Here is a 27,815-nt window from a genome sequence, read left to right as displayed (position 1 = left end):
CTTTTTTCTATATATGTGGTGCTGAGGAATCGAACCCAGGGCTTAGTGCTTGCTAGGCAAGCACTCTAACTCTAGGCCATATTCCCAGCCATGAATTCATTTCAGTTATCAAGCTTTCATGTGATGCTTTATCATGGATTTGTCAAAGAACAGTTTACCAAGTTTGGAGCATTCCCTTTGGTATCTCTTAAAATAAAATCTGACAAAAAATAGAGACCTTGTATATCTAATGGCATTAAATTGATAGTTAATTTTAGTTTTCAGTAAAAATTGTTTCCTTTTGCAACACTATATAGGGTTTTGAAAGAACTTGAAAATTATTGGGGCATGGTGCCACATTCCTTATGTCTAAATATATCAAAGACAAAGTAGATCGAATCTTAGACATTGTACTAAAGGAAATTTCTAGAGTTTTAGAAATTGTTGCTCGTGAAGTTTACCTTTTAAAACTCCCATTGTCTCCTTCCCTTCTCTCCAAGAAAACTAACCAAAGCAAAAAACTCCGAGTGAAAAATCTCAATCAGCTATAATGTTTTAGTCCATATCCTTAAGCAGTAAAGCTTTTTTGCAGCATTAAAATTTTAGCAGGAAACTCATTCAGTATTGTACAAAAGGACTTAGACTTCTTACTGTAGGATGCATAGTTTTTTTCCTTCCTAAAATCTGGCATACATTTTGGGGAAAGGCCATGTTCTTACAGATACCAGGTAGTCATCACTGGAGGTTTTGGAAAACTCTCCTAGAAACAAATGGTATTCTGTATCCAGGATAATTATGGGTAAATTAAAATATTTTTGTTTTTATTTTTCTCCCTGAAGAACCCACAGGACAAAGGAAAGTAGTAAGTTTTTTTTATTTTTGACAATATTTTCAGCCCAAGTGAAGAAAAAGAGAAGTGCCCTTTGGTATGTAACATTTGCCAGCCCAGCCATCTAACAACTGTTGGGTGCATATTTCAATCACAATTAGATGAAATCGCTAATTATCATTTAATTTAACTTTCATATTTGCCTGCAGAAAAGATCATGCTGATAAGATTCTGAAAGCAGATAAGCCTTTATTAAGCAATTCCATTTTCAGTGCCAGTGTTGAAGATTCTTTTTAAAATTTAAAAACACACCTGTGTTATTTACGAGGGAACAGGAAGAAATTGGCATGGTAGTTGCTGGAAGACTTGTGGGTATGTGCTTCTGCATTTACTATTTAATCTCAAGCTTTTTGAGTCTGTGGAAGGTACTTAAGATACACTGATTCATGAGGGCCAAGGAGAGACAGTCTACGATTCCTAATTGATACATTTCTCTACCTTTAAAACTCCCTTCTCCTCCATATCCTAATAGGACAATGTTCGTTTTGTTTAGTGTAGGATACTTTTATGAGCTAAAAAAATCTTAAGGCCAAAGGAAGTGGTTTATAGTTCAACAAAGGAAATGAAATGCTGTGCTCTTTCCTTTTGTAGTGCTTCTTTTTTTTTTAACAGTGTTTTTAATTACAGAGGCTATGAAAACTTTGAAGACATTTGTGTTTCAAGTGGTTTCCCAATGTATTCATGTTTTTACATTAGACACTTAGAGATGTCATTGCTGGATTTGTTCAGAAGAGTCCAAAACTCATCGCGAACTCCAAACAGATTTCTAAGCCCAGCCCTGGGCATTCTGATTCCAGAGGTGGAGTGACCCCCGTTCTGTACGGAGGTGGTCTGATCAGGTGGTGGCTTATCTGTTCAGCCTTTAGAGAGGCTGAAAAGGTTTGAGTGTCAGCTGTGCTGCCCTAGGACAAAGTCACCGAGGAAGCCGAGCATTGATGAGCCCTGTCAGGAACCGTGTCTCAGGGATGGTTGCTGTGGCGTCTTTGGTATACGGAGTGATTCAGAAATCATCTGCCACTGGGGGGAAAGCTTGTCTTTGCTTGTCCAGATAGCTATTTCAGGCTGTGTCGATTAAAAATTTTTAAATTCAGTTCCTGAACTTGCCCTTGACTTTGCTTTTGATAGTCAGTACCCTCTCTGACTAAATATTTTTTTTTAATTGAAGATCATAGCTCTGGAGATATTATTTCTATCATCACAGTTGCTAGTAGAGTAGGGTGGCAAATCATAAGTGTCCATTTGCTGCAGACGTTGTACTCTACAGGGGCTTAGGGTTTGCAGAGTAACTTACACAAATCAATTTTCTCGGGTCACAATTTCACAGTTTTATTTTTGTACCAGGAATCGGTTGACTTGTAGTCATTGAAATACCATGCTAAGCAACTTGTTTAGCGTAGTGTATAGCTTATGGTAAAGAACTACACCACTAATCACACAAAAACAAAATCACAATTTGTTTCTGATTTTGTTTCTTTTTAAGTGAGGATACAATTATCATATAAGGTTGAAGGAAATTATCAGTGTTACCTATTGTTATTCATTGTTATTCTATTGTTATTCTTATTCTATTGTTATTCTTGTTATTCATTACAACTGTTGAAACATTCAGGTAAAGTACGGAAAATCGGTGTATAAAAACATAATGTGTCTTAATGCACTAATGGCCCAGAATTTATGGGAGCAGGTAATAGTCCCGACACAGGGACGTCATTTGAAGTCAGGTGGGCAGTTTCATTTGTACTGGCCTGTAGCTGCCTCTCCCATTTCAGGCACTTGGAAGAAGCGTTCAAAAAGCAAGCCCAGTTACTTGGAACCCAAATATCTTAGTGATGTATGGTGCCAAGAAACTGCTGGGTAACATCCATTCTAGTCTCTTTCCTGTTCGGGCAGTGATTCTTTTTCATTACACCAGAGGCCAGCCTTGAATCCCTTTGCTGGGCCATCTCAGGATGCTGCATGGTAAGAAAGAGGCGAGCGGTGCCCGGATTCGTTTCCTGCCCCTCCCTGGACAGCTCCGCTCTAGTCCAGCCTGAGCCTCCACTGCCCAGGCCGCAGTCTACCTCTGGACTCTTAGGCCCCTGCCTAGGAGGATTGCCCTGAGGAAGGTGACCCCAGCAGACTGTACGAGGCCATTTGGTCAGGAATCCTAGGATTCTGAGTGGTAGGCCAGGAAAGAAGCAGCAAGTGTGTCTCCTTGGCCCCCTCCCGTGGTGGGGGTCTTGCTGGGCCTGAGTTCGCTACTGTCAGATGTGCTTCAGTTGTTGCATATTTAAATAAATACATGAACGATGACAACCGCAGATGACATCTAATGGCTGTGTTCTGTTTGTTGGCAGCTCTGACTCTTCCAGATCTGGCAGAGCAGTTTGCTCCTCCAGACGTTGCCCCGCCTCTCCTTATCAGACTCCTGGAGGCCATCGAAAAGAAAGGTAACCTGCTCATTCGCTAGACCCTTACTTATTTCATAGCTGTCACGAGTCATGGGTGTCTCTAGGGGCATTCGTTAAATGTCTTACTGCCTGTCTTGCATGGGCAAGTACTGTGCTAGATATACCACCAGCTATTTGGGTCTCTGTCGTGGGGAGGTAATCTTGGGTGATAGAGATGAACGTGTAATTACTGCGTGGAAACTCTTAAATTCTCCATAATTGAATAAATATGATTAGCTTGCTTCTTCGTGGCCAGCTGGTTTTGCCAAAACTGTTCACATGCCAGATAAGATTAATAGGATGAGTTGACTTCCAAGAATATTTGGTTCCCATCTAGAGTAGATACTGGATGGGAACTGGAATGTCTCCCTGGCAACAGCCTCGTAGGTGCTCCAGAGAGCCGTGTTTTGCATACATGCCCCTGTTTTGCGTCCTAGGTCTGGAAAGTTCAACTCTATACCGAACACCGAGCTCCAGCAACCCTTCAGAATTACGACAGCTTCTTGATTGTGGTGAGTATCACAGATCTGCAACTAGACAGGGAAAAGATTGATTTGTTTTTTTTTTTTTTTACCTTTTAGATTCTGGTGATGTGCAAAAGAAAAGAACTTAATCTATGCAGTGTTCCTTTTTAAGTTTGAAGAGAATTCACAAATACCCATAGTTCCCTCTGACCTGTTGTGCGAACCTCGGGTGGCGGTCTTCTGAGCGGAAGTCTGAGTGCAGGCATGCAGGCCGCTTGCATAGCCACGAGTCCCTGAGCTCTGCAGGAATTGCGGAGAGAGCAGATTCTCGGATTTCTCTGGTTCTGTATATCTCTCCTTGTACTCTACTCTTGTCTACACCTAATACATACGGACCAGCTAAAATGTATAAGCTATGTGTCATTCTTCGGTGATTTTCTTTTTGTATTATTTACTTTTGTTATTTTTGATGTATACACTGTCAACCTTTCTCGAAAGCGGGTATCATTTAACAAATGTCCCTTCTATCCTTTATCCTGGTCCCTTCTACTTGGCTTGCTTTCTTCCTTTCTTGCCTGCTCACTTTTACAAGTCATAAATATGTCAAGGAACATCAGGATGTTGTTTGGTTCAGTAGTGTACTGGTAAACCAACTCTTTGGAAAGAAAAAGTGCTGGTGTGTAGCATGTGCCTATTTCTGTGGTGACTTCTACTAAGGAACATGTTGTCACTGAGTGTGGATTTGAGAGAAATTGAGAACAGTTATCTCCTCTACAAGCTGGAGCCAGGCCACCATTGACTGGTTGAGTCACCCTAGTTAATTCTGCTCAGTAGTGGATAGGTTTCCCCAGTCCTTGGCCAGCATTCCAGCAGGTCATCTTCTCTTTCCCACTTATAAAATCTCAGATCCTCCATTCACTCCCAGTATTTTTTGTGTGTTTTCTAAAATTTTTCACTTCTCTCAAATTCTTCACTCCTAATGCTTTACATCATTTTAACTGAATTGGAATGTTTGAACCCAAAAGAGTCCAATTCTGATTCTTTCAGTTCTGGAAGAAGCTCTGTCAGAAGTAGAATCATATAGAATTGTTCTCAGGGGTTTTAGAAAAGAAGAATCTACTGTGCAGTAGCTTTAGAATTCAGCAACTTAGAAAACATCTGTAAAAGGTATGATTAGGTCTTCAAGAGCAAATACTATCCCTTGAAATGTACTGCCCAGATGTTTTGAAACAAAAAATAAATTAAACAGAAACACCCTTTATAAACTTAATTTTCTTCTTCTTCTTCTTCTGTTTTTTTTTTTTTTGTGCTACTCCTGGGGTGTGGACTCGGGGCCTGAACACTGTCCCTTGGCTTCTTTTGCTCAAGGCTAGCCCTCTGCCACTTGAGCCACAGTGCCACTTCCAGCCTTTTCTGTTAATGTGGTGCTGAGGAATCAAACCCAGGGCTTCATGCATGCTAGGCAAGCACTCTACCATTAAGCCACATTCCCAGCCACTTAATTTTCTATTTGTATGTGAGTTTCAGTCTTCCGTAGACCAGGCTCTTCCTCTTTTCTTCGGTTACCCTGAATTCCCACAGAGAAGTAGGTGATTAGCAGAATACTCAAGGTGAAAAGACTTGCTTTTCTGTATTTCTAACAGCGTTAGAATTTCCTTAGCTAACTAAAATAGAGACACGTGTACTGGTCCGAAAATTGGTCAAATTGAACGTGGTAAAAGTCACAGGAAATGTGTGAACATCAGAAACCAATGCAATGGGTGTTATTTGAGAAGTAGTGGTTAGGTTTTTAATGGCACCAATACAAAATGAGGTGAGGCCAGCTAAAAGGAACACATTTTTTTTTTCCATATCACCTATGAGATGGAGTGAACAACCAAGACTGAGGTCAGCAATGTGCTTCAACAGACAGTTCTTTTCCTCCATTGACATTAAAAAACAACAACAAAAAACACATGCATGTAGGAACCTGTGTCCTTAAGATTCTGTGCTATGAAAGTGAATTTTTATACCAAAAAAAGGGAAGCATTGTCCAAGTTTAGGAGAGGATTTGTCAAGAGTATTTTCGGCTTGTAGATTTTTCAAATATTATACTATCCCAGAGGATGCTGTAAGATAAGGAAAAAATTCCTTGCTTTCCACCAACTTGGTGAGTTTTCAGTTTCTGAAAATGACAGCTGTGGGGGACAGCACACCTATTAAGTCATTTTACTTTATCCATATGCTAACATTACAAGTATGAGTGGCCTTCTCCACAACAAGAAAAGGAAACTTGAGTCTCAGGTGAACAGATTCTCCAACAACTCAATGGCTGAGTGGGAAGTCTGTGAGTTCTACCCATATTGTTTTGGCCCCAAGAGTTCTTGTCTTCCCCTGCCCCTCCTACTTTGCCCTAAAACCATTGTTTCTTTCTTACCTCCTTTGAGACTGACTCCTGTGGGTTTTCTTCTGACTCTCTTAGGTGTTGAATTGGAATCAGGCTTTCTCAGCCCCCACACCGTTGATGTTTATTTAGGCTGAGTAACTTCGAGAAGGGAAGAGGTCTGCCGTGTGTGTTAGGAGATGGTTAGCCACATCCCTGGCTCTACCCACGAGGTGCCAGGAGTATCTGCCCCAGCTGTGACAAGCAAGCAAGTTTCCAAACCTCGCTAGTTGGTTGGTCTCTCGCTCACCACCTCCTCCTGGGGGGGGGGGAGCCATGAACCAAGATAGAGATCTGGGGAGGGAGGAATGGTGTCACCTCTTGTGGGCAGACAAAATGGATAGTGAAGAAAAGGAGGAAGAATGCTGCCTCCCCTAACCGGAACGAATGAGAGGATGTAGCTATGCAGAAGTCACTCCGTGGCAGCCGTGCGGAGCTAGTGGACGAGTCTATTCCGTTAGCGTCAATGCAGGAGAGAAATCTTGGGGCACAGAAATTGGAAACTCCCAGGAGCTTGAGGAGGTGCATTACAAAAACATAATAAGGCGCATACTGTGTCATTAACTCCAGAGGAGTTGGGTGTGGGGTGGATTTAACCAAAGACGGGGGATGAGGGCAATTGCACTCAAGCATTCCAAAAGCGTTGTGGAATCCGCCTCTGTGTCCTGAGAGGGACGTTGAAGGAGCGGGCACCACTCTGAGGTCTTGGCTTGTTCGGTCTGCGCGTAGTTAACACGTTCCCCGTGGTGGGCGCAGAGGAAGGCATGCTGGGAGAGCGCGCGAGCGAGGCACCTGTGCAGCCCTTCCCTGGAGCCCCCTCCCTCCGGCGTGGAAAGGAGACGTGAGGGCCAGAGCGTTTGCCAAGCGTCCTGACGGGGGGTTGTTCATGAGCTCTGCGGGAGCACAGGGGACCCGGCCTGGGTTTAGCATCTCAGCTCCTGTACGCATTGCCAAATACTTCAGCAGGTTTTTCAGGATGAGCAAACTCAGCGATACCAATTTGCCAGGCAAAGAGACATTAAATGAAGCGTGCAGGGATGCAGTGCGTGGGGAGCCGGGCGCCGAACGGGTGGTGACTGTAGAGCGTTCTCGTGATGGTGACACGGACCATCTTATGTGACAGCGTTCAGTGGCACTCGTAACTGCACACTTCCCATTGGATCCTTTATGCAAAGACCTAGTACTACTGTCCTTGTATACTTGCTGCAAATGTGGTATGTTTCTGGTTCTTTCTAGCACATTTAAGTGATACAGCACTTTGCTTTTTCAACCTTTTAACCATTCCTTTCCCTGTTTTACACCTGGCTGGGCTTTTGCTAGAGCTTTTTAGCGTGGCATGATTTATCTTACAGAGCATTTGCCTACGTAGCGTGACAGTTGTGATTTGTGGTAGTGATGTGTGTGAGGACTTCTTGTAGCTGTGGTCTGTAACCTGGCATTCCCCTGTTGTCAGAGGTATCCTGGATAGCACCTTCTCCTCGCACATGCTGACCCCTTGGAAGGACAGTGAGACTTTCTCATTCTCTCCCAGGCAACCGCCAGCTTACGGCATTTCTGGATAATGTCTTGCTCGTTTTTCATCGCATTAGGATTCAGACCTCCTCACTTTGCCTCAGATTCCAGACCTTGTGCTTACTCTTGTCCATACTCCCTTCCGATTTACTCCCAACACTCCCATTGGAAGGTGGGAGAACGTCGTGTTCTGCGCGCCATGCCGTCCTCTCCGCACGGAGTTCCTCACTCCCCAGGCAGCTCAGCCCTCCTTCGCCAGCAGCGTGCGTCCTTCCGCAGCAGCCAGATGCATGTGTCTCCTCGGTTCTAGTTGCCCGTGGGCCTTCCGGTTCCCACCATCGCCGCCCCCTGCTGCCCACGGCACCATTTTCCATCCCAGGACCTCAGAATGCTCTCTCTCTGTGTTGTGAGTGTCCAGAAGATGCTTTTGATTGGTGTCATTCCTTTTTGGAATTACTTGGCCTCTTTTCCAGCTGAGGGGTTTGCTGGGCAGATGCTCATTTCACCTCTCTTCTGAGACAATCTGATGTCCACAGCTTAGATTATTCATGGTAGGGGGAAACATTTCACAAATGTTCCGATTAGTTTTATGGCTAATGTTCTGTAATGTCTTACTATTTAATCTATCACTTTGTCAGGTTAAGTTTATGTTAATCCTGGCAAGGAGTGTGTGCCTGTAATACCAGCAATGAAGGAGGAATAGGAGGATAATGGTCAGAGGCTGACCTGGGGGGGGGGGGGGAGGGCGGGGAAATGCAAGACTGTCTAAAAAATAACTAAAGGTGGGGGGCGGGTGTCTAGGGATGTGGCTAAAGTGGTAGAACCTGCCTAACAAGTTCCACCAAAAGATAAAATGATGGTAATTCTAGGATCTATCAGTTCAGGTTCAAGGGAATTTGGAAGTTCATGTTTTGTGCTTCTCTTCTTTCCTATTCTGTGACCACCATCTCTACATAGGATCCTTTTTAGACACAGCACACTGTGGAGAGGCCTCATCGTCTTGCTAGGGCTGTCATAACGAAGTATTACGAATCAAGTGGCTCAAAAATAGAAATGGTTTCTCACACTTGAGAGACTGGAAACCTCAGATGAAGCTACCGGCATGTTTGCTCCCTGCCAAGGGCCTTTTCTTCTCTTTCCGATGGTTGCGGCCTCGCTGTGTCTCCAGTCTCCTCTGTACCTATCCTTGCTGTCTCTATGTCTGCATCTCCTCCTACCATGAAGATGCTGGCCCCTTCTTCTTAACACAGTCGCCTCTTAAAGGTTCTATCTCCAAATGCAATCACTTTCTTTAGGGTTGGGACTTGAGGCTCCCGGCACAGGCATCTGGAGGGGCAGAATTCACCCAGAGCTGTAGCGCTACGGGACGCCGTGGATGCAAGTTTAGTTCCCGGTGGCTCGGTGCTTGCAGTGTGTCAGGTAGCCACCCACAAAGGACAGTCGCTCCACGGAACGCCTCAGGGCAAGGCGTCGTGAGAAACACTGCCGCCGATAGCCCAGTGTTTGTCCTCACGCCGAGTCCTTTCCCGCGTCACACTTCAAGCCCCATATTTGGAAAGGTGGCCCAACTGAGATACAGAAGACATGTTTAAAGTATCGCTTTCCATGTCTCTTTCCCAGATGCTGCCCCCACGGACTTGGACATGATCGATGTGCAAGTCTTAGCAGATGCTTTCAAGCGATATCTCCTGGACTTACCAAATCCTGTCGTTCCAGTAGCCGTTTACAGTGAAATGATTTCCTTAGCCCAAGGTTGGTTTTCTCAGCACCTCATTGAGCTGGGGGGGGGGGGGGGGGTGCTTGCGTACATGACAGAGTGCTACCGAAGAGATTGTACTTAGAGGGTATTGGTAAGAAGTCACCAAAACTCCCTCCTTTAATAAGGTGTCACAGAGAAGCTCCAGGTTCTCCCTGTTGTAGGAGCCTGGCCACGTGTTGAACTGGTTGAGTGTTCACTCCTGGTCAGTATTTCTAAGACCACGGTGTCCGTGAGGGACACGGCGCGCCAGGTGTCGGAGCTCGGAGGGAGGAGGGCCCCGTGCTAGGAGCTAGGGCGCCTTCCTCGCTGTTTAAGGGACAGGAAACCGCGGTTCATAACCTTCACAGTTTAACCCCTGCTGCTTATCTGATGCCCCTCGGAACGAGCCAATCGTTTGCAGCAGCTTGTGCAGGGCGGCTCTCTGCCAGCACACTCTGAACAGCTTGTGGGTTGTGTGTGTTGGCTTTTTTTTTTTAAAGAGGAGTTTCTTGCATTTTCACTTCAGAGTTTCACTTTCTCGACATGCATCATGTGATGAGAGCCAATGCCCTGTGCACCCCTCCCGAGAACGTTCGGAGCATCTCCCTCTGTCGACGGGGGAAAGAGCAGACATGGCCGAGGTGTTTATTTATTGCTTTCTAGAGACAGTCTCACTCTTTTTTTCCTCTTTTCTTTTAACCTGTAGAAGTACAAAGCTCCGAAGACTGCATCCAGCTGTTGAAGAAGCTCATTAGGTCGTCTAGCATACCTCATCAGTATTGGCTAACGCTTCAGTATTTGCTGAAACATTTCTTCAAGCTCTCCCAAAACGCCAGCAAGAATCTCCTGAGTGCAAGAGTGCTTTCTGAAATCTTCAGCCCTCTGCTTTTCAGGTTCCCTGCAGCTAGGTAAGTGAAAGAGGAGATTCATGTCTTTGGTGGGCATTGAGGAGGAGGAGGAGGAGGAGGAGGAGGAGGAGGAGGAGGAGGAGGAGGAGGACGAGGGCCCCAAATTGAGGGTCCTTGGTCCTGTAAAGATCCTGGTTCATCGATGCAAACCACGGTGCAGCCTTTCATAGCACCGCAACGTGCACAGGTGAAAAACAAGTTGGCTTTTCAGGGAGAGGTGATTAATAGAAGCCCTTTCTCTTGCAGCTCTGATAATACTGAAAACCTCATAAAAGTCCTAGAAATTTTAATCTCCACTGAGTGGAATGAGCGACAGCCAGCACCAGGTAAGGCTTTGCAACATTTGTCACTGATGTGTTGCTAATGCTGTTTTCGATTTTCAAAGATGGCAGTGTTCCATCTGAGGTAATAGAACTTTCTGGTACCATTACAATCAGTAGTAGTAATGGTTTCACAGAAAAAAAATAGTGCTGTGTTAATGCATGTGGTAACTCTCTGAGTTTCCGCCATTGCGGATTTTAAGTTCTCTTGGTTTTTAAAAAATTACTATGATTTGTTAGCTTGCTTGTTGGTTTAGACAGAGCCAGTATCTGCTGGCCTTGAACTTGATACCCGGCCCTGGTGACCTCGAATCCATGGTCCTCCTCAGTCTTTCGGTCTTCGATGTGGATTGTGAACGCTCCCTGGACCTTCTGGGATTCTAGTTGTTGAGTAAATTTATGGAGTTCATTTTAGTTGTTGACATTTTTGTTTTTCTTTTTAATACTTACAAAGTAGGGGATTTATAATTACTATATAATTTAAAGTATTTTGGAATGTGTGTTTTGGAACCAAGTGTGCTGAGAAATGTCTGTCAAAATACACGTTTTCAGTAATGCAAGCAGTATGAAATCAGGTTTTCTGAAGCAAGTTAAAGCAGGCTAGACACTTCTTTGAAAGCAGTCTGGCTCTCACTTAGCCATTTAACAAAGCAGTAAATGTAGACTATGTGAGCCGTGGGTTTAATTTAAACGATGTATTTTCCTTCTACTGTGGAGAGCCCAAGCAGCCTTCTTGGGCGGGATGCCTCAGGGTAAAGTCCAATGAACCGAATCTGGTCCCTGAGAACAGTGATTCCTGGTCCTACCCTCACCTGAGGGCTGCTGAAGGCATTCCCGTGTGGTCTTCGTTTAAGAGTTGAAGTAGATCCCCGATGCCTTTGCTGCTGCTTGCTGTGTGACCGGCTGTGGGGCCAGGGTAATACAGTGGAGATCTGCATTGCGCTTTCCAATCAGGTGATCCATAGCCAGTGTGATTATCTGTGCCTCGACCCTGCAGCCCTGGGAGCAAGAGCCTGAACTTAACCACCTTCAGGAAAACAGCTGGGTGGGGGGAGGGGGAGGGTAGATACCCATTGCTGATACAGGCCCTGGATAAAATGAGGGATAGCAGGTAAATACAGAGGTGGAATGTTTCACACAGATGTTCAGCTTCAGAGGCGACTCTCCTCAATTACCAACAGCTGTGGTCCAGACTGTGGTATAGGGTGCACGACTGCTCGGGTCTTTTGACAGTGGATTTGGGAGTTCCGTGTTCGCATTCCGGGGCGTCCGTTGTGATGATTAGCTGAGAGCGGTTGGAGAACGTGGCGCGTCCTTTGGTCTCTCTTGACAAGTGTTGGGGTACGTCAGAGAGGAGGGAGAGCTGAGCCCTGCGCGTAGTGAAGGCCTTCTCAGTGGCGTCCATCCCTGGATACACAGGCAGCCAGAGCCAGAACGGGCTTAACAGATACCCACAAATTGACTTGTCTCTGAAGTTTTTGAGGATTTCTAGTACACGAGGTATGGCAGAATCAGTGGTAGAACTTGATGAGTCTGACTGGGACAGACTGATTAAATGTCTCCCATCAATCCCCGCTTAATTTTGCCGAAGCAAACATTTATTGGCAGCTGTTGTTTCCATAAATGCCCCCTTAAAGTGGCTTGCTATGTCAAGGGACCTTCCATTCCTCTATTAAGAAATTGCTGTGCCAGTCTCAAAGGAGGATTAGTTCCATCAGCTCTGCTGAAGAATGACAAAGCCTTGAACGCTGGCTAGATCATCCCAGTGTTCATGCACCCCCTTCAAAGAAAATTAAATCTAATGCTTACACCCGAGCCGAGCCATTTTCCCTTTGCGGGCTATCTTAGGCACTCTGTAAGGAGTATAGGCCCTTGGGAAGGACATGGAGGCTCTCCTGCAGGAGGGAGAGAGAATGCCCTCTTGCTGAGCACCTTTGCCCTCTGGAATGGCCCTAGTTAGTGCAGATGACACAGCACAGGCACTAGAGTGACTTCTTAGGCCTGGTAGGAATGCAGCGTGCCCTTCTTCACGGCCCTGGCCTCTGCTGGTCCCCGAGGGCTTTGGAAGCATGGCAGCAGCAGCTCACCGCCAACAAGTGGTCATGCATCAGTCCTTGAGGACGACTTGCTGTGAATACAGATGAGTACTTTTACCCCAAACACCCATCTGGTAGGGGGCGGATAGACATCTTTTCATGTTGAGCAGATAGAATTTGAAATGCGAAACAAAGCTGACGGTGTTTGAAGCCTTGGTGGTAGCACATAGCTTTAATTACAATATGAACTTGAGGGGAGACCGTGGGCGACTCTTCTAGAGGAATGAAGCAGATAGAGAACGTTCATGGAAGAAATGGGGCTTGAATTGGGCCTTGAAAAGGGGGTACGCTTTGACTATGGGAGGGAGACCATAGCATCTTAGTGTCCAGCCAGAAAGTCCTCTGAAGTTTCCAGCATGTCATAAACTAAAACTGTGGGCAGTGAGCTGAGCCCCGCTCTAATTGGTAGCTTTCGAGGTGAAGCCCCACAGAGCCCCCTCACGTGAGGTGGGAAGAACCCAAGCTTCCTGAAGAGGCAGACCTGGAATCTCGGCTCTCCGCTGGCTGCCTGTGGAGTTCCTCATCAAGCCATGCTGCGCCTTTGCCAGCCTGTTTCCAGGCTGCAGAAGGAGCCTCACTCCTGGGGGTCTTTTGAGGGTTGAAGGAGCTGACCTCAGGAGAGCCACGCGGCTTGGCGGTCGGGTGCCCAGGACGTCAGCACCATTCCTCCTGTCACCTTGCCCGGTGCACCGACTGTCCAGCTGTGCCGCGTCCTCATCGGTGCCTCAGTGGGCCCTAGCCCTGCTCTGCGTGCAGGTTGGGGTGACCCACTCAGTAGCGTTCCCCTCTCCCCTTCTCAGACACCCAACGGTGCTGTAGTTTTCCTGTACTTTAACCAGGTGGCTGCCTTCCTCAAGGACAGACTTGTTCTGCTTCGGCTCTCTATCCAGCATCGATCGAGGCACAGTATAGTTAAAAAGCCAAGTGTGTTTTTTGTGTTTTGTTTTGATAAACTTCTCAACCTTCAGAGACGTTTTAGAAACCATATTTCATGTATCGGTAGCTGTGTGTAGCAAAGGTTCTTTCCTTTTGCGGAGGGAAACTAAAATTTGTAAAGGTAACACACATAGTAAGTTTCAGAACTTTGTTGATAGCTTCTCTTTAAAAGTATTAAATATATTTCAAGCCGAACAGATTTTCTGGAATCATTATATGTAATAGTCTTCCTACTTGTACTTAGGTAGCTACAGATTGGTATAGGGCAACCAAGGTAAAAACAGGTCTGTTTAAGACAAGGTTGCCTTTGAATACCACCCTTCCTAAGTGTGTTTACATATTTCATATTTCATGGGTATATCCAGAAATATTAATGGAGCATAATTGAAGTCTAATATTTCACCCTCAAGGCTAGAGTAGAAAATAAATGACTCTTTCTCCCCCCTGCCCTTCTACACCTGTCTATGTTAATTTTTAACCATCAGCACATTGCACAACATTCGTCCTGAAGAGCCTGATTCATAAATCTTGTTTTAACTGCTCTGGGCTTGGTTTTCAACTGAGACTAAAGCAATCACCTAAGTAGTGAGAGGGAAGTGAATTTAATTTCAAAGCGTTTTGCATTTTTCTGATTTTTTTTTAAATTGGTCAAATGTGGCCTGACATTAGAAGGTTGTTACCACGGTAAGAAATGAAAGCTTAAAAAAAATTACATGTCCTGAGATGGGCAGAAGAGAATGGAGGCCAGCCACCCTAAATTTTAATAAAAACTAGCACGTTTTACTGGGGTGAAGCGATGCAGCCTCTCAGGGGGGCGAGCGTGTTGCCCAGTTCCATGGCACTGGCTTTCCGGTGTAGCCTTCTCTTGGCTCCAGGGGAGAGCTCCTCAGCTAGGTGATGGGTTGTGCGCTCTTTACATCACTGGCAGGATGTGTCGGGTTTTATGCATAGGTAAGCCTGGGTTTGTTTATAAACTGAAGTGGACACTTTTCCCTTCCTGCAGTCTTTAAGAGCACTGGACGTGGAGCTATGAATTTGCATCTTCCTGAAAGACCCTTCTGTCTAAATTGTTTTAAGTTAAAAATACGAAGGGAGACATTCATTTTACATTTAAATGAAGAACTTTGAATGTTTTCTTACTCCCCCCCCCCTTTGTTTTTAAACGGTTTTGTTCCCTCGTGATAGCCCACCGAGACCTTTAAGCACCGAGCCTTGGGGGTTTCAGGTTTCTTGTGGACGGCTCGTGGCTCGGAGATGATTTCTGCAGGCTGAACACTCCCATGAAACTTCCACACATTTTAGTGATGGAGACATTTTCCTGACCAGCTTCTTAAGTCTGCTGAAGGACGAAATCGGGGACTGGTTTTGCCTCCTACATGGGTTTACAAAGCTTTGGGGAAGTGGGATCCACATTGTCTGGGAGAGGCCAGGAACTGAACACCGCCGGCCTTCAGGGGTGTGTAAGAGGTTTCTGGTACCTCTGAGGTCCTAGATAAACGCTGGCCGTTACTCCACAGGAGCGTTTTTGGCTCAGCCTTAGGAAGTCTGCGTGTCGCGTTCTGAGTGATCTGTGTGGACTGGCTGGCCGCTGTGGCGCAGGTTGGTTGGTCTGTGCGGCATTTTGCCCCTGGGTGAGCATGGAGTGCAGTCTCCCAGGCCAGGGAGGGTTCCTCCAGCCGTCGGCAGAGGGCGGCCCTCAGAAGCCCATGGGAAGCGGTGTCGGGGGCCATCCCTTTCCAGACACTAAGGTCGGGTGGGGAAGACTGAGGTCGCCGTTGCAGCAGTGCAATAATAGAATCATAATAATAACAGTAGTAGAATAGAGTAATAATAGAATAATCTGCAGGTGATTAGACAGTGGGGGAAGTGCGTCTGAAGCGAGCTTTTCCGGATCCTTGGTGGACAGGACTGGTGCACTGTGCGCCCCCGGACGGGGTCTGGAAAGGGGGGCCTCGGTGTGTCCCCAAGCCTGTCTGAGAAGCTGGGCTGGGGGAGCGGAGGGCGTGTTCTGAGCACACCGGGTTACCTCCGCGCACCTGGCGGGCTCCACCGGGAAAAGCAGCCCTTCCAGGGGAGCGGGTTCAACAGTTCTAGCTGGCTCGGGCCAAGGGGGGCCTGCGGGGGTGCTGGGGGGGCCTGCGGGGTGCTCACGGGGGGGCCTGCGGGGTGCTCATGGGGGTGGCCTGAGGGGTGCTCGCGGGGGTGCTCACCAGGGGCCTGTGGGGTGCTCACGGGGGGGGGCCTGCGGGGTGCTCACAGGGGGGGCCTGCGGGGTGCTCACGGGGGGGGGCTGCGGGGTGCTCACGGGGGGGCCCTGCGGGGTGCTCACGGGGGGGGCCTGCGGGGTGCTCACGGGGGGGGCTGCGGGGTGCTCACGGGGGGGGGCTTGCGGGGTGCTCACGGGGGGGGCCTGCGGGGTGCTCACGGGGGGGGCTGCGGGGTGCTCACGGGGGGGGGCCTGCGGAGTGCTCACCGGGGCCTGCCCGCCCCCTCCTCCAGCCGGGACTCGGCCTTTAGTTCCCGGAGAGTCGCAGCCTCGCCGGCCCGGCTCCAGGTGGACGGCCGGAGAGGTCGGGAGCTGGGGGCCCCTGCGGACCCCGCCATCCCGCCCTCGGGCTGGGGTGCGGGGCTCCCCGGTCCCGACTAGGGAGGCTCTGCTTCCATTTTGTGCTGAGCCAGCCGGGCCGGGCCGCTTCCTGTGAGCGGCGGAGGGGGGGGGGAGGCGGGAGCGGGGGGCGGGAGCGGAGCCGGGCCCTGCGCACCCCCACCCCGCCGTCCCCGCGCGCCCCCGGCGGCCCCGCACCCCCCCCCCCCCGCCGCGCGCTCCGCCCCGGGGCTCCCCGCCCTGGCCGTTCGTAGGACGCTGACAGCTCCGACCCCCCCCCCCCCCCCCCGCGGAGCCGGGGCTCGGGGGGCGCGGCGGGGAGGGACGCGGGAGGCGGGGCGTCCCGGGCCGGCGGCGGCGCGGGGCGGGGCGGCGCGAGCGGAGGGTCCCCGTGCCCGTCCCGGCCCCCGTGCGCCCCGCGCCGCCCCCCGCCGGAGCGGCCCCCGCGGGGCTCGGCCTCGGTGGCGGCGGACGCGCGGCCGGCTGGGATTTCCTCCTGTTTTCCTCTTTCCGTGGCGGGACGCGGGCGTCGCGAAGGGAGCCGCAGCCATGCACAACCTGCCGAGTGAGTCGCCTCCCCCCGCCCCGTCTGCGCCGCCTGGGGGGGAGGACACCCCACTCCCCCTGCGCCCCGGGGCCGGCGGGGGGGGGGGAGGGCGCCGCCGGGGCGCAGCGCCGCCGCGCGGTGGGGACCTGGGGATCCCGGGGGGGGGGGCGGCCGACCCCGGGAGGGAGGGGCAGGGGGACGCCCCGCGAGGAGGCGCCCGCGCCCCGGGAAGAGAGACGGCCCGGGGGGGGGGGGGGGGAGAATACCTTGCCACCCCCGCCGCCTCGCGCCCAGGCCCGCGGGGAAGCGGCACCCACACGCCGGGAGCCGGGCCGTCGGGCTCCGGCAGACGGTCACCCCCGGGAAGGAGCCCCGCGGATCACCTGTGCCGTCGGCCCCCCCCCCCATGATGAGTCCGTGGAGGACCAACGTCTAGGTCGTCGCTCCTTCCTGAGGGGGGGCGCGTGTTCAAGCTCGGGACTGGGGTTCTGGGGGATTCGAGTAGACCCTTCCGAGCTCTGGCTCCTCTCCCCTTCCTTCCACCCGTGGGGGGGGGGGGGCGGATCTCTGGATGGCTGGGACCGGGAAGCAGCGCGCGCTCGCCGTCGGCCCTCCGCCTCTGCGAGAGCCTCATGGCCACGCGGGCCCGGGCCGTCTGCACCCCCCGATGTGCCGGGGGGAGCCCCAGCCGCCGCGCATCCGCAGCAGGGAGCGATGCCGGGGAGCGGGAGAGCGCGCCCGCCGCGCGGCGGCCGGACTCCAGCTCGGGACGGGGCGGACCCGGACCGGCGCGCCCGCCCGCCGACGGCGCGGCTCCGCCCCCCGCGGGTCCTCGGGAGGGCGGGGCCGGGAGCCGGCCTGGGGCCGGCTGGGGCGGCGGGAGGGGTCTGGTGACGTGGCCCCGGCCCGATTGGCTGCGGCGTGTGACGTCACCGGCCCCGGCGCCGCCCCCTCCTAGGTTTTAAAATGAATTCCCAGGCACCCTTACAAAGGCCGCCGGAGTCTTTCTCTCGTGTCCGGCCTCGGCCCGGGGAACTCTCGCACCCATGTACAACACGGTGTGGACCACGGAGGACCTGGACTTAGACCGTGCCAGGCCCGATATAAACTGTGGCACGGACTTGATGTTTTATATAGAAATGGACCCGCCAGGTAATGCGGAGGCGTGGATGGAGAGAGCGAGCTCGTTCACTCCGGGGCTCCGGAGGTTTTCTGGAATCTCTTGTGACAGAGCCTCTCGGGATTACTTTCACTCGCGGGTTCCACGTTGGATAAGTTGACAGTCGTGTTGTGTGCCGAGAGGGCAGCCCGGGCCCGCGGTGGGGTCGAGGCGGATTCCGGCTCGCGGGGATGAGAATCGGATTCCACCTTCCCACCGGTGCCTTTTGTCGATCGCGGTCCTCGGCTGGCGGGGCTGTCTTCTTGGGAGATGCTGTTCCTTTAACTGGGAGGCTGTGTCCTTTGTGCCGCTTTTCTCTGCTAGCCGTGGATGAGAACAGTGTGGTATTTGGCGGTGGTAACACTCGGTTCTTTACCAAGCATGCGAAAATGTAGCAGTGATTGAAACTCGGCTCGCTAGCGTCTGAAACTCTTCTGAATCACAAGTGCCGGCTTTGCTTGCTGCCTTGCCTGCTATTAAATACTAGTGTGAAAAAAAAAAGAGAAGTGGGCTTTCCACCGTAGGCTTTGTAAAAAATAAAAATAAAAAATCGTGCCAGGCACCTGAAATCATTTTTGCATAACTTGAAATAGCAACGGTGCCTTAAAACTTCCAGCTTCAAATTGAGCTAAAAATACTATATTTCCTAAAATCTGTCTCTTTTCATAGTCTCCCTCCCCAAATACAAAATAAAAAATAAAAAACGTAGGAACGGTGCAGTCTTTGCCTCTGTCAGTAGTTCCTGCGCGAGTGCTTATTTGACATTGAGGAAGGGGATATGGTTTTCATCAGACCTGGCATGTAGAGTACAATTTAGCCGGCCCAGTAGTATCATGAACAGTAAGGAGATTTCGGTCACAGATGAGTTTCTTAAAGTGGCTTTTGGCAGAACAGTGCCTGAAATGCTAAGATTAGAGAAACCCAATTCCTCCTCTTAAAACACATTGCTGTAGTTTTTTGTTTCTTTTTAAGTTACTGCAACAGCATTTGTGCAGGACAGAGGGACGCCAAATTAGTCTTTTATAAGTAAATAAGAAGAGGACATTAAAGCTAACTCGTTGTATTCCTGTATTTGTAATTTCTTACTTTATACGTGGATTTGACTGGCTGATAACACTTTCAGACAGCTAGGATCATGAGGTAGAAGATAGCATGGCTCTGGATTTACTCTAGAATTTGTTCTCATGGCCAGCTCCATTTGTTTGTCAGTCTTCAAGGTTCTGTCTCTACCTGTCAACTCTTTTGTTCTCTTTTTCAGCTTTGTTTCTTTTTTAGCCATGCTCTGAAAGATTCCGGCTGAAACTATCTTCCAGGGTTTAGGGAACTGGGGATTCGTGGTGTCTCGTTCTACCTTATTCTGTGCCCCTTCCTTGTTGTTATGGAAATACTGCTTAACTCAAGAAGTGGAGGTCGTGTTTGAAATGTTGGGCCGGAGTGTGGATGGCACACAACTTTTCCTTTCTCCTCTACCTGCAGCACTGCCCCCCAAGCCCCCCAAGCCCACGCCTGTAGCCAACAACGGTATGAACAGCAACATGGCCTTACAAGATGCTGAATGGTACTGGGGCGATATCTCGAGGTAAGGCCGTATAGTCCTTCATCTTCCCCTAGATACAGAGAGGCTTAGATTAGAGACAGAAAAGCACCAGCTTGCTAAGTTCCATTTTTAGGATAGCGTCCAACAAAAGCATGAAGCATAGTTGGTTCTCTTCCAAAGACGACTTGAAGTCAGCAAGCACTGGCTAACAGTGGGTGCTGGATGCCACAGGAAATTAAATCCTTGGGAAGTTTCCTTACTGACAGAGATGTTGGCGAAGCACCAGGCAGGGCGACGGGGCCGAGGGGAAAGACCCTCCGCCAGTAAGCAAAACTTGAAGAGTTCGTGTCATTGTCTTAGCAAAACAAAACAAACTAACAAAAAAAAGACACAGCTTTCTTAGCTTTGTGGAGGTGGGGGTAAACGAGGAGCTAGAGGTCAGGATTTTTGTGCTGATCTGTCAGAGGTAAGTTACTGTACTACAGACAGTACACATATAGTCAAAGTATGAATTCATTGATTTTTTTTTGCCATTTTCACGGCCTGTTTTTATTGAGACTAGACAACATTTCTTAAAAAGCAGAAGAAATAATTAGTAAGGTCTAAAAACTATAATACCTAACTGCAAACCTATGGGAGCAGAAGTCTGTATTTTCCATTCACTTTTGCTGTGAATTTCAGTCTACACTAAAACGTAGTCTGCTAGGGGTCAGGGTGTGTGTGGGGGGGGCTCATTGGTGGGACACTTGGCTAGCGTGTGTTAGATGGGGCTCGTTGGTGAGATACTTGGCTAGCGTGTGTTAGATGGGGCTCATTGGTGGGACACTTGGCTAGCGTGTGTTAGATGGGGCTCGTTGGTGGGACACTTGGCTAGCGTGTGTGAAATGCTCTGATCCTCATCCCTGCAGAAACTCTGTGAAGAGAAAAACCAAACCCACGTAAGCAAACTGAATCCGGTCTTGTGTCCTGTTCATTTCAGGGAAGAAGTGAATGAAAAACTTCGGGATACAGCAGATGGGACCTTTTTGGTACGAGATGCATCTACTAAAATGCATGGGGATTATACTCTGACACTAAGGTGAGTGAGAGAATGTGGCTGGGGTAGGGGTATTTGTGTTGACCTGAGCGCATTTCTTGATTAGGAAGTTTGGATACCATTATTCTTACGCTGTATTTACAGGAAAGGAGGAAATAACAAATTAATCAAAATATTTCACCGAGATGGAAAATACGGCTTCTCTGATCCATTAACCTTCAACTCTGTGGTCGAATTAATAAACCACTACCGGAATGAATCTCTAGCTCAGTACAACCCCAAACTGGATGTGAAATTACTTTATCCCGTTTCCAAGTACCAGCAGGTAATCAAGACTGAACTCCTCGCCCACGACACTTTCATATTTAGAAAGCATAGCTGGGGTTGGTAGCGTATACTTACAATCCAGGCACCTGGGAGGTCGAGACTGGAGGGAGGGCTCGTGAGTTCAAGGCCACAGAATAAGACACTCAAGAAAAAAAGGCAACAAAAGAAAAGCTTAGAAAACATTTTGAAACAGATGGACTATAGAACTCAGGTTTGGAAAGCTTCATGGTCACAAAATGGCAATTTCATAATTGAGATTTTTTTGCCCCATTACCTGAATGCGGTTCATCTTGCAGTAGTCAGGGCCTTGTGCTCTTCATTTGCTCTCTCTCGGGCTCAGTCTTAGCCATGTGAGCAGCATGGATCCACTCGCAGCTTTTTGGTTGGTTAGTTGGAGATGAGAGTCTTACAAACTTCCCTATCGGGGCTGGCTTCAAATCTTAAGTTTTTGTTTTGTTTTGTTTTTGCCAGTCCTGGAGCTTGAACTCAACTCAGGGCCTGAGCACCGTCCCTGGCTTCTTTTTGCTCAAGGCTAGCACTCTGCCACTTGAGCCACAGCGCCACTTCTGGCTGTTTTCTATATATGTGGTGCTGGGGAATCGAACCCAGGGCCTCATGTATTCAAGGCAACCTCTCTACCACGAGGCCATATTCCCAGCCCTCTGGCTTCAAACCTTGATCTTCTGCTCTCACACTCCTGAGTAGCTAGGATCACAGGCATGAGTCCCCAAGTTAGGTACAGACTTAACCAACTGAGGTTTATTTCTCCTTCCACCTTTCTAGGATCAAGTTGTCAAAGAAGATAATATTGAAGCTGTAGGAAAAAAGTTGCATGAATATAACACTCAATTTCAAGAAAAAAGTCGGGAATATGATAGATTATATGAAGAATATACTCGTACTTCCCAGGTGAGTTTTCTGTGAAAACTGGACTAAATAACTTTATTAAACCATGTAAAAAAAAAAAAAGCTGAGATTTGGGGATGAAGTGAGGAGAGACCATTTGTTCATGAGTCACAATTGATTGCTCAGGCCTAGCCTCTAAATCTTGTAATTCATGATTGGAGAACTTGGTTTGCAAGGGCAAGCGTGGCCCATCCTTGCGCCCAAACACCAGTCATGGGGAGAGGAGACCACCGTGTGCTGTGGAGTTTTTCTAGAGACGCTGCCTCTCCAGGCCCGGCACCGGCAGCCACCGGAAGGGCTTTGGAAAGACAAAGACTGAGACTGTATCGTACCATTCCACAGATCACAGATTCCCCAAAAGAGATGTGTGCGTTTCTGTGATGCTGGTGTCTTCTTAATTGTTAATTGTTATTATAGAGACGATACACAGAGGGGTTGCAGTGACATAGGTCAGGCCAAGAGTACATTTCTTTTTGGACAGTGCCACCCTCCCTCTCTATCCCAGTTATTCCCTTCCATGCCCAACCACACGCTGGATAGTTCATTTTCCACATAGTGTCTCGTGAGGACCATCGCTGCCTTTGTCCCTCCGTGTCTGTGCCCATCCCCCTGTCCCCCTAAAGAGAGATAAATGAACAAACAAGACAGAAGAAAACAGAAAGAGCAGCAAAGGAAAGGCCTCTTGTTTCTTTTTCCTGGAGGATACCCGCGTTGACGGCCACGTGAATTCACGGCCTCTTTGCCATGGCCCTCATTCCCTGTGTTGGGCTTACTTGCCACCATTCCATGAGGGACAGGTCATCCAGTTCTATGCAAATACTACGTCCCGTGTTTAGCACGTGGGAATTAGGTGTTTGCAGGCCTTGCTAGCGGAGAGATTCCTTCCTGACCCTCAGATGACTGTACTCACAAGCTGCGTACTGTTCCACGTCCGCGCCTTGCAGTGAGGAATGGTTCTGTGACAGGTAGGACATTTCTTTCCCCACTTGTGTTGCAGGAGATCCAAATGAAGAGAACAGCTATTGAAGCGTTTAATGAGACCATAAAAATATTTGAAGAACAGTGTCAAACCCAGGAGCGGTACAGCAAAGAGTACATCGAAAAGTTCAAACGTGAGGGCAACGAGAAGGAGATCCAGCGGTGAGGGAGCCGGCCCCACCCGGTGCCTGGGCAGGGAAGCCGCGTGCGCGTGCCTTGCAGGAACACGCACGATGGCGAGGTAACTGAGGCGCCCTTCCCCTCGCTCTCGCCTGCAGGATTATGCATAACTACGACAAGCTCAAGTCTCGCATCAGTGAGATCATCGACAGTCGGCGGCGGCTGGAGGAAGACCTGAAGAAGCAGGCGGCGGAGTACCGGGAGATCGACAAGCGCATGAACAGCATTAAGCCCGACCTCATTCAGCTGAGGAAGACCAGGGACCAGTACTTGATGTGAGTGGCCCAGTGGGGTCGGAGGTGGCCGGGGTCAGAGGTGGCCGGCCACCGCCGCCGCCCTCGGGCCGAGCGGTTCGCGCTAACGTGGTGTCCGCGTCCGCTTCCCTAGGTGGTTGACGCAGAAAGGAGTTCGGCAGAAGAAGCTGAATGAATGGCTGGGCAGCGAGAACACGGAAGAGTAAGTGGCGGGCGGAGCGGGCGGGCGTGCGGGGAGCTGTCCCCCCTCCCCTCCCCTCCCCTCCCCAGGGGGTGGCTGGACTGGGCTTTCCTAGCGAGGGGGGGGGGGGGGGGTGGCTGGCTGGACTGGGCTTTCCTAGTGGGGCGTGCGGGGAGCTGCCCCCCCCCTAGAGTGTGGCTGGACTGGGCTTTCCTAGCAGAGCGGGCGTGCGGGGAGCTGCCCGCCCCCCACCCCGGGAGGGGGTGAGTCGACTGGGCTTTCCTGACCCGTCGGGGCTCTGCTGGTTCCCCCACAGAAAGCCGTCGACCCAGCGCTCAGAGAGGACGGTTGGGCCAGGGGCGCTCGGGCCTGTTGGTTCGTCGCCCCTAATGTTACGATGTTCCTGAACCTTAGAAAAATCAGCGTCCCCAGGTAGCTTTGGAACCGTCAAAAGCAAACGGAGAGGTTCAGGGCGCCCTGAAGGACGCGTTCTGTGCTGTTCAAAGGAGTGGCGGACCCTGCCGTCCTCCGGTGGACACTGCGCTCACAGGGTGGTGTGGCGACCTTCCTCCCGGACCAGGCACCCGGGGGGGGGGGGGCTGACTTAGAGTGTGCGTGTACACACACTCACACACACACACCCCTCATGGCTGCTGACTTAGAGTGTGCGTGTACTCACACTCACACACACCCCCCTCATGGGCCTGGGGTGCTGAGCCGCAGGTCAATCACAGAGGAAGCGCTGTCGCCGGCGTGCGGGGACCCTTCGCGGGGCCCCCCGCCTCTCACCCGGACGCGGTCTGTCGCCCGTACAGCCAGTACTCCCTGGTGGAGGACGACGAGGATCTGCCCCACCACGACGAGAAGACCTGGAACGTGGGCAGCAGCAACCGGAACAAGGCGGAGAACCTGCTGCGGGGCAAGCGGGACGGCACCTTCCTCGTGCGCGAGAGCAGCAAGCAGGGCTGCTACGCCTGCTCCGTGGTGTACGTGTCCACGCGCGGCCTGGGGCGGGGCCTGACCGGCGGGGGGCCTGGGGCGGGGCCTGACCGGCGGGGGGCCTGGGGCGGGGCCTGTCCAGCGGGGGCCTGGGGCGGGGCCTGACCAGCGGGGGCCTGGGGTGGGGCCCGTCCAGCGGGGGGCCTGGGGCGGGGCCTGACCAGCGGGGGGCCTGGGGCGGGGCTCCGGCGGGGGCCTGGGGCGGGGCCCGTCCAGCGGGGGGCCTGGGGCGGGGCCCGACCAGCGGGGGGCCTGGGGCGGGGCCCGTCCAGCGGGGGGCCTGGGGCGGGGCCCGGCCAGCGGGGGGCCTGGGGCGGGGCCCGGCCAGCGGGGGGCCTGGGGCGGGGCCCGGCCAGCGGGGGGCCTGGGGCGGGGCCCGGCCAGCGGGGGGCCTGGGGCGGGGCCCGGCCAGCGGGGGGCCTGGGGCGGGGCTCCCGCGGGGTCCTGACCAGCGGGGGGCCTGGGGCGGGGTCAGGAGGCGGGGCCTGACCAGCGGGGTCATGGGCCGGGGCTCCCGTGGGGGCCTGGGGCGGGGCCTGTCCAGCGGGGGCCTGGGGCGGGGCTCCCGTGGGGTCCTGGGGCGGGGCTCCGGCGGGGTCAGGAGGCGGGGCCTGTCCAGCGGGGGCCTGGGGCGGGGCTCCCGTGGGGTCCTGGGGCGGGGCTCCGGCGGGGTCAGGAGGCGGGGCCTGTCCAGCGGGGGCCTGGGGCGGGGCTCCCGTGGGGTCCTGGGGCGGGGCTCCGGCGGGGTCAGGAGGCGGGGCCTGTCCAGCGGGGGCCTGGGGCGGGGCTCCCGCGGGGTCATGGGGCAGGGCCTGTCCTGTACCAGCGGGCCAGGGCGTGACCCCTTTCTAAGTCTCCTTATCCTGACGTTGGACGCAGCCATGTCTGTCCGTCCGTCTCCCCCCCCCCCCCCCCCCCCGCGCCCCCCCCAGTGCTTCCGGTCCCGGAGGCTTCTAGTTGGAATCGGGAGCCGTGTGTATGAGCCTCGCCCTGCCACGTGCTCCTTCAACCGCGAGCAGGCGCGGGGGGGGGGGGGGGGGGCGCCCCGTGTCCTCCGGCACGGCTCATTTTGCCCCTTGCTCCTGTGGTTAGGACTGGGGGGGGGGGGCGCCCCGTGTCCTCCGGCACGGCTCATTTTGCTCCTTGCTCCTGTGGTTAGGACTGGGGGGCTGGGGGGGCATTGAAGGCCGGGCGTGGTGCTCGCTACCGCGAGGGAAGACGCCATGACATCAGCGCGCCGAGGGCCAGGGTGTGGGAGGTGACCCTGGGTCATCCAGTAACGCTGTCGCGCACGCGCGTACACGCACGTACACGCCCACGCACGCACGCGCACGCGCACGTTCTGTGCTGGGGAGCAGGGGGGTTCTAGAAAGCTCGGGCGCAGCCGGAGAGGGTGCCGTTAGGGAGGAGGGGCTCCCACGCCGGCGCGGGGCCGTGTGCCCGCCGCGGGTGGAGCCGCCCGGGCTCCGGTGCCGGCCACGCACGGGCCGCCCCCCCGGGCCGCTATCGGGATGACAGCGTGGCGGGGGCGCGCAGGGCGCGCGGCCGAGCCCTGGCCCCCCACCCCCGGGCCGCTCTCCCCCGGGATGACAGCGTGGCGGGGGCGCGCGGCCGAGCCCTGGCCCCCGTCCCCCCGGGCCGCTCTCCCCCGGGATGACAGCGTGGCGGGGGCGTGCGGGGCGCGCGGCCGAGCCCTGGCCCCCCCCACCCCCGGGCCGCTCTCCCCCGGGATGACAGCGTGGCGGGGGCGTGCGGGGCGCGCGGCCGAGCCCTTGCCCGGGCCCCCGGGAGGCCGGGACCGCGGGGCCAGGCGGACCCGGAGCCCGGGTGTCGGTGGGGGGGCGGGCGCGCGCGCATCCGGCCCCGGCCCCACGCAGGCGCCCTCCCGCCTCCCCTCCCCAGGGTGGACGGCGAGGTCAAGCACTGCGTGATCAACAAGACGGCCACGGGCTACGGCTTCGCGGAGCCCTACAACCTGTACGGCTCCCTGAAGGACCTGGTGCTCCACTACCAGCACACCTCCCTGGTGCAGCACAACGACTCGCTCAACGTCACCCTGGCCTACCCGGTGTACGCGCAGCAGAGGCGATGAGCCGCCGCCCGCCCGCCCGCGCCCGCACGGGGCGCCTCCGCCCGCCCGCCCGGCCCGGTGCGCACGCCGCCGCCGCCGCCGGAGCTCGCTGGGACCCCACGGAGTCGGGAGGCGGACGCCCCCGCCCCGCCCCGGCCGCTCCGCCCTCTGGGCTCGTCCGGCGTTCGTTCTTTTTCCTTGTTTAATTTAAAGCCACCACCACGCAGAGAGAAAACTCAAAGCCGCCGTCTCTGCGTGCGGGGACGGCGAGGCCTTCCACCATGGTGCTCGTCCGTGCTCTCGGGAGCTCTACCGGCCGGCGGCGGGGGCTCGGGGGACCCGCCGGGGCGCGGAGCCCGGGGGGGCCCGGGGCGGACGGCATCTCCTCGGCGTCGGGGGGAGCCGCCCCCGGGGCGCCCGTGCTCCCCGGGGAGATCTGGCGCGGCCCGGTGCCGGCCCGCGTTTGGCTGAGACGTGTCCACACACACGCACACCGACAGCCCACCCACGGAAGATGGAGCTCGGGAAACGGGACTCGCAGTGACGCTCAGTATATACAATATGTACATAATATCGGACGACTAACTATCAAATAGATGGATTTGTATCAATACCAAATAGCTTCTGTTTTGTTCTGCTGAAGGCTAGATGCACAGCGCTATGCAAATCTTAATCTTTATGGTTATCGGTTGAACATGTACCTTCAGAATAAGCTTTTCTCACCCCAGTTTTGTCGCTTGAAAATATCGTTGTCCCTGATTTTTGTTAATATTCATTTTGTTTTTGTTATTATCTTTTTTTAAAAAAAAAAAGAAATGTACAGAATGCCAGTTACAAAGAAAATGGCTTCAGAATTAAAACTATGAAATATTTTACAGGTTTTTTTTTTTTTTTTTTTGTACAGAGTACTTGGCTGTTAGCCCAAGGTTAAAAAGTTCATAACAGATTTTTTTTTTTTTGGACTAAATGTTTTGTTGGGCAGTGCCTGATAAGCTTCAAAGCTGCTTTATTCAATAAAAAAGAGAGAGAAAAAGATATATGAATATGACAAAGTATTGCTGAGTCCAACGATGTTGTTTTAAGACTCTTAAAATACGGTACCTGGCAATGTTTAGTTGATAGTGATTTCTGAACTTCTTGAATCTGGGGGAGGGGGTTGTGGCGGGTGGGGGGGGGGTAACGAGGTTATGTGCACTTTCTGGCTTTTACAGAGGAGTGGCGGAAAACTGCGGAGTGGACTTGCTTTTGCATCCGTCTTTTCCCACTTCGATTTGCTAGTTGTTATCCGTGAATGACAATTACAAACCTACTGTAAACTCTAACCCAGTGCGGCTGGCAAAGT

General features: G+C 52.3%; 1 protein-coding gene and 1 long non-coding RNA gene across 6 annotated transcripts in view; both read left to right on the top strand.

Annotated features, from left to right (window-relative positions):
- Window positions 1-26,522, top strand: part of Pik3r1 (phosphoinositide-3-kinase regulatory subunit 1) — a 74,331-nt gene extending 47,809 nt beyond the window's left edge. For 4 of the 5 annotated variants that reach the window (XM_048368530.1, XM_048368529.1, XM_048368528.1 and 1 more), the window contains 14 exons: window positions 3,205-3,297; window positions 3,735-3,809; window positions 9,316-9,447; window positions 10,140-10,341; window positions 10,588-10,667; window positions 19,481-19,583; window positions 20,521-20,619; window positions 20,722-20,902; window positions 21,688-21,813; window positions 22,808-22,950; window positions 23,067-23,243; window positions 23,356-23,424; window positions 24,219-24,389; window positions 26,305-26,522. In XM_048368530.1, the coding sequence (XP_048224487.1) occupies window positions 3,205-3,297; window positions 3,735-3,809; window positions 9,316-9,447; window positions 10,140-10,341; window positions 10,588-10,667; window positions 19,481-19,583; window positions 20,521-20,619; window positions 20,722-20,902; window positions 21,688-21,813; window positions 22,808-22,950; window positions 23,067-23,243; window positions 23,356-23,424; window positions 24,219-24,389; window positions 26,305-26,494 (1,841 nt within the window). In that variant the 3' untranslated portion in view covers window positions 26,495-26,522. Of the gene's footprint in view, window positions 1-3,204; window positions 3,298-3,734; window positions 3,810-9,315; window positions 9,448-10,139; window positions 10,342-10,587; window positions 10,668-17,836; window positions 17,998-19,480; window positions 19,584-20,520; window positions 20,620-20,721; window positions 20,903-21,687; window positions 21,814-22,807; window positions 22,951-23,066; window positions 23,244-23,355; window positions 23,425-24,218; window positions 24,390-26,304 lie in introns of those variants that run through there. The other variant, XM_048368532.1, reaches the window with a different exon arrangement.
- On the top strand, window positions 19,943-20,462 carry LOC125367818. Its single transcript, XR_007214161.1, has 2 exons — window positions 19,943-20,296; window positions 20,416-20,462. It is a non-coding gene; the product is annotated as an uncharacterized LOC125367818 (long non-coding RNA).
- Window positions 26,523-27,815: the final 1,293 nt, after the last annotated feature.

The sequence above is a fragment of the Perognathus longimembris genome, chromosome 19 (assembly GCF_023159225.1).
Source record: "Perognathus longimembris pacificus isolate PPM17 chromosome 19, ASM2315922v1, whole genome shotgun sequence".
NCBI lineage: Eukaryota > Metazoa > Chordata > Mammalia > Rodentia > Heteromyidae > Perognathus > Perognathus longimembris.
This window is presented reverse-complemented; position numbering and strand designations above follow the sequence as displayed.